This window comes from Salminus brasiliensis, chromosome 8, assembly GCF_030463535.1.
Source record: "Salminus brasiliensis chromosome 8, fSalBra1.hap2, whole genome shotgun sequence".
In the NCBI taxonomy this organism is placed as follows: Eukaryota; Metazoa; Chordata; class Actinopteri; order Characiformes; family Bryconidae; genus Salminus; species Salminus brasiliensis.
Window position 1 is genome coordinate 13,577,334 of NC_132885.1, and position 14,821 is coordinate 13,592,154.

The 14,821-nt window shown below is 41.2% G+C and overlaps 1 protein-coding gene across 2 annotated transcripts in view; it reads left to right on the top strand.

Moving 5' to 3' along the window:
* Window positions 1-569: 569 nt before the first annotated feature.
* The window catches only part of kiaa2012 (KIAA2012 ortholog), a 36,897-nt gene continuing 22,645 nt past the window's right edge, over window positions 570-14,821 (top strand). For both annotated transcript variants that reach the window (XM_072685689.1, XM_072685690.1), the window contains exons 1-10: window positions 570-693; window positions 1,163-1,274; window positions 3,643-3,915; window positions 8,559-8,694; window positions 9,879-10,064; window positions 11,538-11,707; window positions 12,350-12,542; window positions 13,379-13,506; window positions 13,678-13,855; window positions 13,991-14,203. In XM_072685689.1, coding sequence (XP_072541790.1) covers window positions 1,170-1,274; window positions 3,643-3,915; window positions 8,559-8,694; window positions 9,879-10,064; window positions 11,538-11,707; window positions 12,350-12,542; window positions 13,379-13,506; window positions 13,678-13,855; window positions 13,991-14,203 — 1,582 coding nt within the window. In that variant the 5' untranslated portion in view covers window positions 570-693; window positions 1,163-1,169. The remainder of the gene's footprint in view (window positions 694-1,162; window positions 1,275-3,642; window positions 3,916-8,558; window positions 8,695-9,878; window positions 10,065-11,537; window positions 11,708-12,349; window positions 12,543-13,378; window positions 13,507-13,677; window positions 13,856-13,990; window positions 14,204-14,821) is intronic.

Sequence of the window (14,821 nt, forward strand, 5' to 3'; positions counted from 1 at the left end):
TAGCCATCGTCTTTACCTAAGAACCACTGAATAACCCTCTTTTAAAGATAACAGGTCACCATATTTAAATGATTCAGGTTAAATTCTTCCTTGCACATTTCTCTCTCTCTTTCTCTCTCTCAAACAATGGCCTTCAGCCCCATCACCACTTCCTCCACGCTTTTATGGGGTTAATCTAGGCTGACTCTACTCTGTCTGAGGGAGGAGCAGTCTGTGGAGAAAGAAATAGCTTCTAAAAAGTGACAAAACTACAATTAAAAACCCTAATGAGTGGTTGTTGTGCCATCCTGACCTACTGAGTTGACAGGAAATGAAGGCAAGCTATTGGTCTAAGCCTTCGATTCTCACTGAGTCTCAGCGCAGGCTGTTCGTGTGAACGGGTGGAACTTCCCTTCTTTTTGTTTAACTGCTAAGATGGGTGCAACCAAGGCAGCCAGAATAGCTGGCTTGACCAGGAGGGGGTAACCCCTCGGTTGCATCCAAGGCAACATGAAAACAGTCCTGTTCTGAGGAGCTGTGGAGAGCCTAGCAACAGTGAGGCCCAGCAAACAGAGGCTTTAGGAGTCAGATGTGACTGTGCTGCAGAGCAAAAGGGGCAAGTCCAATTCAGTGACACTAAACATTCCTCAGAATGCATTCGCTAAATGCTGAAGTGTCGTCTGCACGGGAGAGGAGTACAGCAACATAACTCAGGTAAGACAACACAGAGGTTGGGGCGGCAGTTCATTTCATTTTGAGTTGGACAAAAAAATGGAAATTCTTAGGGGATAGTGGGGTACGATGAGCCATTTCTTCACTTTAGTAGACCTATAACCAAGAGAATGATACACAGGACTAAAACTAATGCATGTGTGGCATCAACTGAAACTTTAGCAGTGTTCCTACCTCAAATGGGGTCTCAAAAAGTGGTCTTATGACTTAACTTGTTAAGAGTAAGTAGATCCAGGTGATAGAGGAAGTTGAGTCATCAGAAAAAAACAGTTACTAACTATATATTAACCAGTTCCACAAATAACTACATATTAACCAAATCTCATCACTAACCAATTTAACACTTCAAATAGTTAATTAAAAATATAATTAACCCCCAATCTGCTGTTCTGTGTTTATGAAATACTCTCTGTATGCATTATTCTGAAATATTCTCTGTTGAACTCGTCAGCACCACCATGAAAGACCTCGCTCTGTCACTCCTGAGTCGCGGATATAGCCAAGAGGTCCAACCACATGATGGTGGTCGGTACAGAAGACTGGAAGTCTATTTCGAACCTGAGGTACATCACATGATCTTTACATGAGAACATGTTTTAATAAGCCTAAATGTGAAATGGTCTATTTAACAGGCTGTAGCATTCACAGTTTGTATATGATCAGACAACAGTCTTGGATCTTGAGTATAGTACAGCCTGTAAGTGACAACTTAAATACATTGGAACTGTGCTTTTTTGTGCCTGCAACCACCACCCCCTCTTATGAGGACTATGTAGACTTTATTATTTATTTACAGACATGACTGAATTTATGTTCATATATGTCTGTCACTGGTTTATGTACCTAGGTTCACATAGATAAATAAACATGCTGAAACAAACATAACAGCAACTTTACAAGAGAAGGAAAAACCCTCCTTAACTTTTAATGGAAGATTTAGATAAAGATTCAGATTATAGATCAAGTCATTTTGGAACATTTCTATTGGTTCATTCATTATGAAATTCTGAAACAAAGTGAAGAAACAACGGCCAGATTCACATTATGTAAAAAGTGAAAAACAGCAAAAATGGACATTCAAGAGATTCTCCTATACACAGTCCTCCCATTTCAGAGATTTCTTCCTATACACAGTCCTCCCATTTCAGACATTTCTTCCTATACACAGTCCTCCCATTTCAGAGATTTCTTCCTATACACAGTCCTCCCATTTCAGAGATTTCCTCCTATACACAGTCCTCCCATTTCAGAGATTTCATCCTATATACTGTCCTCCCATTTCTGGGATTTCTTACTATACACAGTCCTTCCATTTCTGGGATTTCGTCCTATACACAGTCCTCCCATTTCAGGGATTTCGTCCTATACACAGTCCTCCCATTTCAGAGATTTCTTCCTATACACAGTCCTCCCATTTCAGAGATTTCCTCCTATACACAGTCCTCCCATTTCAGAGATTTTCTCCTATACACAGTCCTCCCATTTCAGAGATTTCCTCCTATATACAGTCCTCCCATTTCAGAGATTTCTTACTATATACATTTTTCCCATTTCAGAGATTTCCTCCTATACACAGTCCTCCCATTTCAGAGATTTCTTACAATATACATTTTTCCCCATTTCAGAGATTTCTTCCTATACACAGTCCTCCTATTTCAGGGATTTCTTTCTATACACAGTCCTCCCATTTCAGGGATTTTCTCCTATACACAGTCCTTCCATTTCTGGGATTTCTTCCTATATACAGTCCTTCCATTTTTAGGGACTTCGTCCTATACACAGTTCTCCAATTTCAGTTATTTCCTTCTATATACAATCCTTCCATTTCAGAGATTTCTTCCTATACACAGGCCTTGCATTTCAGAGATTTCCTCCTATACACAGTCCTCCTATTTCAGCTATTTCCTTCTATATACAGTCATCCCATTTTAGGGATTTCTTCCTATACACAGTATATATACACATCATAAATCTTTTGTTTGGTGGCTTGTTAAGAAGCAGGAATGAAGTGGTAAGCTTGGTAGTTAGCTATAGACTAAATGAATACGTTTAGTCATGCAGGAGAAAAGAATACACCACCATGACCTCCAAGGTTAATCACAAGATGCAAACCACTGGTTGGTCTCAAGAACGGAACGTCTTGTAGACTGATAAGATAAAGATTTCACCTGACCTGAACTTAACTGAGAATGCGTTTTACTCACTGAACACTGGAGCTAAAGATGGCTTCATTATAGGGCTGGCAGAGAATGACCAGACCAGAAAAAGTACACATCTTTATCTGCTATGGTCCTCCAACTAGAAATGTATCATATCCATTTTATGTAAGATTATTCTATTGTCCAATCACTCATGGCCCCTTTGAAAAGGGCCAGGGTCCTTTATAAAAAAAGGGCTTGTCCAAAATACACTATATGTCCAAATGTTTGTGGACACCCCTTTTAATTAATGCTTTCAGCTATGTTAAGTTGCACTCATTGCTGACACAGATGCACAAATGCACACACAGCTTGTTTAGTTCCTGTAGAAAAGTCATGCCAAAAGAATATGACTTTCTGGCACAGATGAATATGAACCTATTGGCATGTTTAATGCCATGCGTGGGCTAGAGGTGAGGAGAACTGTGTTCTCTGGAATAATGGTGCTCCATCCAATGCTTTTGGGATGAGTTGGGGACTATGGGATGAGGTTAGGTGGAGTGGTGATCATTCTACATCCTGACCACACTAATGCTCTTGTCGCTGAATGCAATCAAATCCTTTTACTTTCAGGTCATGTTCAGTCCTTTATTTCAAATGTAAGGTAAAGAACATTTCCAAAAGGACATTTTTCAGGCTTTGCCACTGTATCACCAATTCCACTGTCCTTACCTGACCTTGTGAACTTGTTAAGTTAAACAGAGTCCCTTTTATGTCATTTAATCTCCACCAGGACTACTTTAACTGGAGATCCCAGCCTCCTCTGCTTCGCTTATCCAGCAGTGGACGACTTCTTGGTGGAGTGGAGCCTACACCACCTAAAACCTACAGCACGAGGAGAGGTCCGCTCATTCTTTACTCAGAAGACCTTGCGCTGTCCTCCTGCCAAACCAACAAGGTCAACAGAAAAGGGAGGGCTTCTAGGACTTCCACAGGGGAAGCAGAGATTCAGCTGCACACTCTCCAAGACCTCACTGAAGCCATCTTGGCATACGGCAAAAACCAGGTAGAGTATGTGACAACAAGGAAACTGATCAAGGGTAAATTTACGAGCAATCAATAATGACCAATAATGTGTCTGAAACACGAGTACATGAGTAAAGTACAGTAAAAAAGAATACTGTTTATAAATCCTGTAGATTTACAGAAGAGTTTGCAGTAGCACAGTGTTGTGGATTATACCTAGGACAGTGGGGCGCAAACTAACACAGGATAAAATATAACATAGATATTAAATGTAGTTTAAAGCTGCCTTAGTTGAAAATCTTGCATAGTTGAATAATAACTTTTGTATGTGAAACTGACATACCGTGAACCTTAAACCCTTTTGCCTCCTCATTTAAAAATGCAAAGAAAACAGTAAAACAGAACTTTAAATAGCACAAATGACAAAAATAGACTGTCATTTAATAGCCTAGGATAATTTCATTTATGCCAGCAAAATGTAATATACACCCAGCCCACTAGAGAAAGCCTTTTGAGCCCTAAAGCTGTAACGTAGTAGAACACAACGGCCCTTTCAGGAGAATGCATTGCTGTTGATTTGTCAGTTTTCTGAGACAAGCATGAAGGTCCAGTGTCCACAGAAAGGTTATTTAAACTCGGTGAGCGAGGATGCTAAAGCTAAGGAACAGAGTACAACTCTGCTATCTGGAGGTCGGAGAACACCATATGAACCACTGTCTGCCTTACATCTTTGTCTGCCTCAAATCTTTGCATGTTAAGTATTAGTTTGAATCTATACTGTCTCACTCTTACAGCCAAAATAACAGGGTTGTAAATAGGTAAAACCATATCTGAGCATTTTTCACCCCAAACAAATTTACATACTTACTATACACATAATATTCCTGGATTTCGCTTAAATTACAGGGAATTACACTGAATTAATTGCGCTTTTTAAATTACCAGACTTTTAGGGAATGCTACAATTAGAGTAAAAAACAAAAAGAAGTATAAGCACACTCAACGTTTTGACCTCTAGGGTTTTCATCAAGCAAATACCAGCCAGATACCTGGGACCAGTCATGACATCTCAATTATCTCAATACCCACCACCACTGAACCACAAATATCTAGAAAAAAAAAGATAATTAGACTATAAAGCAGCATGTGGATCACATAAAGCAATTAAAATATTAATATTCACATTGAAAAACCATACGTGTACTGATTTCATATTAAAATGCAACACAGTGCACTCAGATGAACATCATAAAAAAGGCCTAATCATTCACTTGGGTATTTGCCCGATGAAGACCCCAGATGTCAAAACAGTGCAACTGCAATAAAATATGGGAGCTACTTGTTAAACAGTGTGCAGACACTTTTCTAGTTTTTCTACACTGGTATACTTGCTTGTGTCCTGCACCTGTGTTTCAGTACAGGTGGATTTGCTCATCTTCTTTTCTTCACTAATGCTACAATTAATCGCACATATGGGGTAAGTTGCACAGTAGGCACTTACATTCACATGTACTACATGTGTAGCTTTGCTGTTCTCCACCCACGTTTATATGATGTTTCCCACGTTAGACTCATGGTAAATAGTTTTGGATAAAGTGTAAGTGGCTAAATAATTTTGCTATAACTCTACTATAACAAATTTAAGCACATTAAATTTGCACGTTTTAGAAATGGATGATATACGCACATTGCAGAGTCCAGGGTGTTAAAACAGGCCGTTCTCTGTCAGATTTCTTCAGTTATGAGGTCCAGATTTGCTACAAATGATCCATTGTGCAGGCCTGGCTAAGGTCGACACCCGATGGCTGGCTGAAGGAGAAGTGGGATATAAACTAGAGAAAGAGAGTCAGAGTGGGCAGGCCACAGTAAATCTCCCAGCCTTTTACTACCTAACCGAATTTAGACGCAGGTTCAGGTCAGGGCGACAGCCTTCACAGCAGTATTAGTTTACCAGGCCTAGGCCAGGAGAACCACAACTCTATTCGGGTCTCGAGAGTTAACCCCGTCCTGAAGGCAGAGCGGTGAAGTGGTGTATATTAATTTTACGTCTCATTCCCTAATCTCGCGTCACAGTAACGCGCCGAGCTGCAGCAGCACCTGGGCTGGGCTGATAAGCCTGCAGCTTATATGCTCCAAACACACTCACCGCTCAAGGTGTCTCCAATTTCCTCACATTCCAAGCCAATCAAACAGCCAATTTAAGTATATTATCCCGATTGACCTCTGCAGGATATGAGCTGCAAATCTTAATAAAGTTGTCCTAAGGGGCTTTATATAAGCAGACAGTCCATAATCTATCCCATTCCTCTCCAGGACAATCTGCAAACACGGCGCAAGCCTTGGCTGTCGCCTCATTATACGCACATTAATCCTTTCCCTCTTGTTGAGTTGGAGAGTCGTCTGTGGAGGCAGGATTAGGCAGATACCGCACCCAGTCATGCGGGAAAACAACAAAAACACACACCCATACAAATGCAGGTGGAGAGAGTGACTGTATAGGTCACGCTTAGGCATTCATCTGGACACTGCTTCCTAGACCTGAATCTTAACTTTCATCTAGTTACGATAAAGACCCATTCAGAACTGAAACGTTCTGTTTGTCATGATAAAAGAAATTTGAAGGACCTGTCCTTTTACTTAAGCATGGCTGGACATTAACTCTCTTTAAGCCCTTCCTGGGCTTAAAATTAGGGCCTTGAAGGAACATAGGGCTCTCCCAACCCACACACACCATGTACCGAAGGAACATTAGCACATATTATCATCTTCTGTTACTCGTCATGTTCATCCTGTTCATCTGTTATATTTTTTAACCTGAATAAGTTGCTAATAAAAAAATTGTATAGTGACGTGAAAGTATAATCAAACCATCCAGACATAATCTGGAATACGTTCTTATGTGTTTGGCTGTGCTAGCTAACTTGCTAACTAGTGCCTGCTGGGCCTAGTTTTCCAACAGCCTCTTAGATCATCTTAATTGGTGGAGAGAGTGCAATTCTCGCTCGACCACTTAAGAATCAAACCTACCACACACCTACCATAAACTACCCCAAGCTTATAACGCCATCAACCAGTAAACACTCAACAGTCTGGCCCACACTACAGGTCAATCGGAGGGATTCTTAGGCCAATTTGCTCCTCTTTTGATATCTGGGTGACATGATGATCTGAGGATCTCTGGTTTAAATCGTCAGCAGCCAGAATCCGAGAGAGCACAACTGGTCTTGCTCTCTCCAGAGTGGATTGATGGCACTTTCTCCCCACAGCACTCCTGTTGGCTGTTGTCTGACTTTGAGGACAGGCTATAGCTAGCTAGTCAACCAATTAATGCTAGCAAATTATTAATAATAGAAAGATATTAATGTTGATAACTAGCGTAAGTTGGTCCTCTAACCTTGAGCAACAACAAGCAATTGATGGTCAGTCAACTATTTGAAACTTTAATGAGCAATACATGTGTCTACCTGCAGCTTGTTTAACCTCACAGTCAGCACACTCCAATTTTCAGCCCTTGACGGTGATGTAAAAGCTCCTCTCAGGTCTGCAATTATTGCAAAGATACCAAAAATACCTCTAAACTAGGCACTTCCTTACATATAACGGACATTAATTTCAGAGTAGTTTCCAAATAATTCATAGTAGTTACACAATAAATAATATGTATTGAGATTAATAGCTGCACAATAGGCTTGCATTTTAAGGAGACCACCCTCAGACCAGTATTACATAGAGCAATCCCTAGAAGCAGCAGAAGCAGCTGCAGTGTAAGACCTGAGCAGATGCAGTCCCAGGCCAAATCAGGGAAGGATGCAGGTGATGAGAGCTGAATGTGGTAATCAGTGTGTTTAGGGACTGGGACGCGTCCCAGCTTGGAGACGGGCACGCGGTGTGGGTGGCCTGTGTGCAGAGCGCCCCATTCGTCACGTTCCCACTACGGCTGAATGTAAACAGCACAGGTGTGCCCTGGGTAGCCAGGACCCGCAAAAGCCTGCAGCCGCAATCCTTATCACTGCACATCTGAATTCATGTAAATCGTATTCATACTTCCACAGACAGATGATGGTACACAGACAAAGACCAAATAATCGCAACATCGCCGGAGATAATCTAGGACAAATACTGTATGCAAGTAAAACAAAACTAAGCACAAATGTTATATAAACAGAGGACTGTCTATTTAGGTCAATGCCAAAAATCCCCCCACCACCATCTCCCTCTCTCTTTCTCACCCCCTTTCTCTCTCTGTGGTATTTCCTAAGGTAAAAGCTTTCAAAACGTCTCTGCATGCTGAACTATTTAACACGCTGACACCTGGTCTCACTTTAATGTTGTTAAATGTTCGACTCGGGGGATCAAAACATTTTAGCACTTATTCTTTTGAAAGTATTTCAGAGGGGTGCAGCCAAATGAACTGCAGTGCGCATCACTGCTGTGGGCCTCGCTTGCTGCCTTTACTCTACAGATATTTTAACAAAAACATGAGCGAATCTGGAGGGAACATAGATCACCTGTACAAAGGAAGAGTAAATAATAGAATATAAGCACATAACATTGAAGTGTCACAGCTTCAAAAGGAGTGTGAGGTTTTGAAGAGTGTTTTTGTTGTTTCGGGACTCGAGAAGACTGAGGAAGACAGTGAAATATCAAACGAGTAAACGTCTGCATTTTGTTTTCTCTTGCCAGTCTCAGGCCAAGGTAGGATGCCATACCAGTGTTATTCAGTCCCTGCTGCCAGTTCCTAAACGTGCCACTCAGCTCCTCCATCCACAGCACAGGCCTGTAGAGGAACAGGACTATGTGAGCCAGCCTACAGGTGAAGGTCAGTCCATCATGAAACAAACCAGGTAACCTGAGATGTGCATGTGACTTCATGCAGGTCCTAGTCAAAAGTCACGTGTCTGGGGTGTGAGTAAATATGAGTGTTGAGTAGGGGACATTTGTAAAAACTCTTGTAAAAGCAATAATAAAGTATCCATAAAGTCAATAAAGTATCATGGTAGAAAAAGTAATCGAGACATTGGAGTTTTAGTTGGGAGAAGTCTTTAAATATTGGTTTTCTACTTTGATACTAGTCTTTAAATTAAGGGGCAAAACAACTTGAAAAACGTTGGTTAGTCTATAGTTTGTACGTCATCTGTAGCTAACACTAGCTGTCTTACTAAAACTACAGCTAGCTAATACGATCAATGACACAAAAGCCAGGCCTTTTAAACACCATTTACTGCATGAATCCCTTCCTTCTGTCCACCACAGCGAAGGATTTTCTGTAATGGCAGCTTGTGAATTGAAGCTGTATGTAACCTGATGCCTCTGCAGGAGAATAACATTACATTCCCTGCTGCCCTGGAACAATAACCACGTTTTTGCCACTCTGCGTTTCCAAATATGAACCATGTCATAAATGTTTTTTTCAGCATTGCAGTGACTACAGTTTCCAATGCCTTAAAATGACTACACTACCCATGATACATTTCACTCACAAACATAACCCTACATTTTCGCTCACACAGCGCAAACAAACAGACCAAAACAGACAGATAACAAATCTTATATCCCCAAAATGGCAGCATTAAAGGATGAGGAGGGCTACCGTGTTAACTTTCAGTGCAGGGCAATGTAAAAGATTGTTAATTATATGTTTAAGTAATGAAGTCATTTTGGAGCATTTCTATTGGTCTATTCATCATGAAATGATGATGAATTATATTAAAAGTAAAAAAACATCCAAAATGGAGAAACAAGGTTTTTGCAGGACAAACTAGTAGGAAAGTCACACACATATTTAGAAAACACCCATGATTAATCCTTATCCATGATTAAGAACCTGTTCTGAGAGGCCTGAAAAACTATTTTGGTACTATATACTAATTTTTCCTCTTCCATCAATTTGTAATATGTTGTGAAGATACAATATATACAGCAGTCTTGAATTAAATATTCATAATTATTATATTTAAAAAGCAGTCAATTGATTCAATCAATTAAATCAGAACTTTTTTACAGGCAGGGAGGATCATGCTGTCTCTGTAGGTCAGGGTAACTCTGTGTACCCCAGACCAGGGCAGGTGAGATATCAGCCTCGTTTCCTCTGCTTTCCACGACCGCATAAGCCTCCCTCCGGCCCTCTGTCACCCATTACCCAGAGCCTGGCACCCAGACAGAATGAGGACAGGCCTCATCTGGCACCAGGTATGATTATGCTTAGCAACCCCAGTACACAAGTACTGCTTGGGATCAGATAAAGGTTGCCTGCTTTCAAAGATAGTCTTTGTTTAGGTAAATGAGATACACCACATTGCAACACCGCCAAATACAAAGAGCAAGTCAGGAATTATTTGGTTTGGGCCATCATCTTATTACAGTAGCTTCCATTCAAATGGGAGATAATTACATCTTTAGAATATGTGTACCAAACATTCCCCTATGAATGCCTTCCATTCATGGCCAGGGGGAAAGCACTGCAGCCACATTATAGCTCATTTTGTGCCCTTTCTGCAGCAGCAGTACGCCTAAGGAAAAGCAGAACTTCTTCGAACTGTAAAGTACTGGCCAACGTCGACTGTTTGTAAATCTGATATATCAGATTAGTTTGTTCTCAATCTGTGGCATTGTGCTAATTTTAACAGTTCCAAACGATCTCCAAATATTACAGTGGTTTTACCAGAGTTGTGAGGGGAGAGGTTGCATCGTAATTACATGATTGTATTAAAAATAATGAATGTAATAAAAAACTAGTATAAATTAGTGTTGCAATGATTTCAGTCTTAAACAAATAGTCCCAAATAGTACCAGCGAGCTCTCCCCTGACATCCGAAAAATGTAAATTGGAGTTACATGCTCATTTGGCAGTTTATTAGATAGACATGACCCTGGTGAAAAAAACTCAAGTGGGTTGATCAGCTTAGCTATTGACCAGCATAGGGTATGTTCTCGTTTGAGTTTGATGGTTTAGCATGAACAGCATGAACAACATGACAAGCATGACCAAGGTGTTTGACCAGTCTGATCAGCATAACCAAGCTGGTTGTCCAGCATGACCTGTATGACCAGCATGACTAAGACAGACTAGCATGACCAAGGTGGTTGGCCAGCATGACCAGCATGACTAAGACAGACTAGCATGACCAAAGTAGTTGACCAGTATGACCAGCATGACTAAGACAGTTGGCTAGTATGACCAGCATGACTAAGACAGTTGGCCAGCATGACTAAGACAGTTGGCCAGCATGACCAGCATGACTAAGACAGACTAGCATGACCAAAGTAGTTGACCAGTATGACCAGCGTGACTAAGACAGTTGGCCAGCATGACTAAGACAGTTGGCCAGCATGACCAGCATGACTAAAGTGGTTGACCTGTACGACCAGCATGACTAGTCAACAAGCTTGGTCAAATCAGTGTTGATCGACCATGTTGATAGACCAGCTTAACCATCACTTAAATGAAAACACACCAGTATAGGATATGCTTTTCAGCTGTATGACCAGCTTTTCACCCCCTTGATTATCAGGGACAAGCTTAAACCATCTGAAACCAGCTGGTCTTGAGCTGGATTTTAAATATATTCATCAATTAAAATACTGCAGTATGTGTTATTAGCATTATACCTCCCAGTCTTAGAGGAGTACCACTGAATTAGCATTTATCATATTTGTTAACAGGTGACTCTGTGATCTCGAAGACAAAATGTCCAGAGGACCCGGCGATAAAAAGAAACATGAAGGCGACTTTCAGAGCAGCAGTGGGAACCCAGAGAGTTCAGATGAGCCCAATACCTGAAGCAGAAACCAGTGTTCAGGAAGAGCTCACAGGATGGCCTGAAGACCAGACGGTCAGCGTAGTAACACTGCCTGTTTGGCCAATTCTGCATTCCATTCCATTTCATTTAATCCTATTAGGCAAATTTAATACATAAAGAGCCAATGTAGATTACAAGAAATTGTGGTTGACTGTATCTAGCAGAAGAGATCTAACTGAAAGGGACTGGATCACTGTCTGCAAGCCTAACAGTTGTCTCCTGTGATCTGACTCTATCTGGCATGCTCAAAATGTGACCTCAGATTCCTCAATGTCTGTTTTTTTTTCTGTATGTAATTCCGACGTAATTGCTGCTAGAAACATTTTCCATTCTTTCACCATCATCAGATGAGAGGCTTGGAAAGCTCCATTTAGAACAAATAATCTGACCTTAAACAGCATTATTTTCCACTCTTTTTGCAAGTCCCTGTCAATGGTGCATCACACTGTTTTTATGGGAAGCACTTGGCCTTTGTGAATGTGAAACGAACAGAATAGTAACAGCACATATAGCATCTATTTGAGGTTGATCATTTGAAACTTTTCAAACAGTATCACACAGTGTCATTGACTGCTGTCAAATTTCTTCTTTGCACACAATTTGACCACGACTTCAAAGAACCTAACCTTTTCCTCAATAGCTTTTATCTCTCTTACTTTGACACACACTCACCAGGTTACAGAGCATTTGACTGGCTACCCAAAGGACGTAAGTCGTCAATGGAAACAAAGTGCAATAGAAACAGGTGGTGAGGAAGAAAGCCGTTCTCTAAAACCAGCGTATACCAACCCCTCTTTGGGATGCAGTCACCTTTCAAGAGTCAACAACTACAGAAGACACATGGAGGGGGCCTGCCAGCAAGGCCCTGGTAAGTTCTGTCTACCCTACAAATAGACAACAATGGGCGCAATCTAAAATTCCCCTTCAGCAAACTCAATACAATGACTTGCCGATGTGAGGAAGGACTTGCAACGGACATGCAAAGTGCAGAAAAAGGATTCTTAATATTTACAGAAAATGGCCATACGGCCAATTCCACCTCCCTTTGCTTCTCTGATTGGCCATTGGCTGTCATGTAAAAAAAATTTTTTTTTCTTCCCCCACATTTTGGCATTATATAAATCTGTCAGTTCTTTACATTTTGTCCACATTTCATGATAAATGGACCAATGGAAAGGCTCTAAAATTATTTGGATTTTTTTTACATCTGTCCATTGAAAGCTAAGAAGATTTTCTTTCTTATTACTGTAAAGTTGCATCTTAAAGATACAAGGTTTTTGCCTGGCAGTGACGATTCATACACTTAAGGTTAGCAGTTACTGACCGTACCACCAACCACAAATATCCAGCCAAACATGGTCCTGTGTTTAAAAAAAAATGGAACACTAATGAAAGCTAGGGAATGCCGAACACAGACTGTGCATGGACAAAGATGACCTACAGTCTCTAACTGTGTACCTGCAGAGTATGGGGCAGTGGTGGCTCAGCTTCACCCTCTCTGCTCCCGGGCACCACAGCGATGGCTGCCCACCGCTCCGGGCATGTGTGCTCACTGTCCACTGTGTGTGTTCACTGCAAGGATGGGTTAAAAGCAGAAGCCAAACTCCACCTGTGTCACAAAAATGTCACAAATGGTGTATATGGTTGTATTGTACCAAAGCAGAGTGACCAGAAGAATGACTTGTGTTCTCACTCCTATTTTAGTGAAACAGAGTGCCAATGACACACACTTAAAGAGAACGAACACACAAACAAAGCCCAGCTCCAACACCTTCCTTCTACCTCCCATTAACCAAGCTCTTCCCTCTGACTCGGACGGCAAGGACCATGACGTAAGTCAGTAGTCTCTAAACTTTAAGGCTGATATTCCTTTTTACCATTGCAACTGGATAGTCCTCTGATGCTGGAGGTGAACAGGTGTTCTTTGTGTAGTGTACTTTAACATCTCATGTACAAACACTTAAACAGGTAAAGTGAACATGACTCACAAGTTGGTCTTTTAGGTCAAGGATGGAAGCAACCCTAGAGAACACAAGGATTCAGTACCGCGGCTGCCAGATATACATCTCCGTGACATGAACACGGCTACAACTGGTCCTAAAACCTCAGAAAGATGCATACTTAGGAAAGTGCTTTTGCTGCTTCCTTCACAAATGGATCAAGAGGACTCTCAGACACATGGTACATTCCCCTCTAGTTACTGTTACTGTCAGTCAAAACAGTATAGCGGTCAGTGGCCTCTCTTGCGGTATACATTTCTTTGTTGTCTATATTTCTGACAGCCACAGGGAGTTTTGCCCTCTGCTTTTGTTTCAGATGGTCATCATGGCCTTCCTGAGGATGAGGAAGAAAGGGAGGATGGTCTTCCTGAGAAGAAGGACGAGACAGAGGATGTCCTGTGCAGAGGTGTGAAGCAGAAGGGCATGCCAATCATGGGAGGTGGACAGAATGAGCTCCTTGAACATGGCTGCCAGCTTAACGCTGCAGAGCAATATCACCTCATTTGGTTTGAACCTGTGGAGGACAAAGGTATGGAGAGAAGTCCAGCTGCACGTTTTACTACTCGTGGCTGCATATTCATTATTATTATTATTACTGTACTGTACAGAACAATGCATAGGTATCACTAGCTCAGCTAAACTGGCATACATAGAACAGTGTGAGGTGAGAACATTAAAGAGTGTAGATGCAGGAGAACATTGCAGAACATTGTGAATGTAGGAAAACATTCTAGAACAGCGATAATGGAGGAGAACATCCTACAACAGTTTGAATAGAAGACAACGTTCTAGTATGACTGTAAGACAAGAGTCTAGAACAGTGTGAATAGAAGAGAGCATTCTACAACCATGAGGAAGGACGAGAGAAACATTGTAGAACTCTAAGAATGCAAGAAATTACTATAGAACAGTGAGAACAGGGGAGAACATTCTAGAACCTTGTAAATGGAGGAAAACCTTCTAGGGCAGTTTGAGTAGAACACAAAATTCTTGAACAATGTGACTAGCAAAAAGCATTCTAGAACCGTGAGAATAAAAGAAAACATTCTAGAACAGTGTGAACTGAAGCCAACAATCCAGTGTGATTGGAGGACTGTGAGAAAGAACATTCTCATACCATGAATGGAAGAAAACTATCTAGAACTTG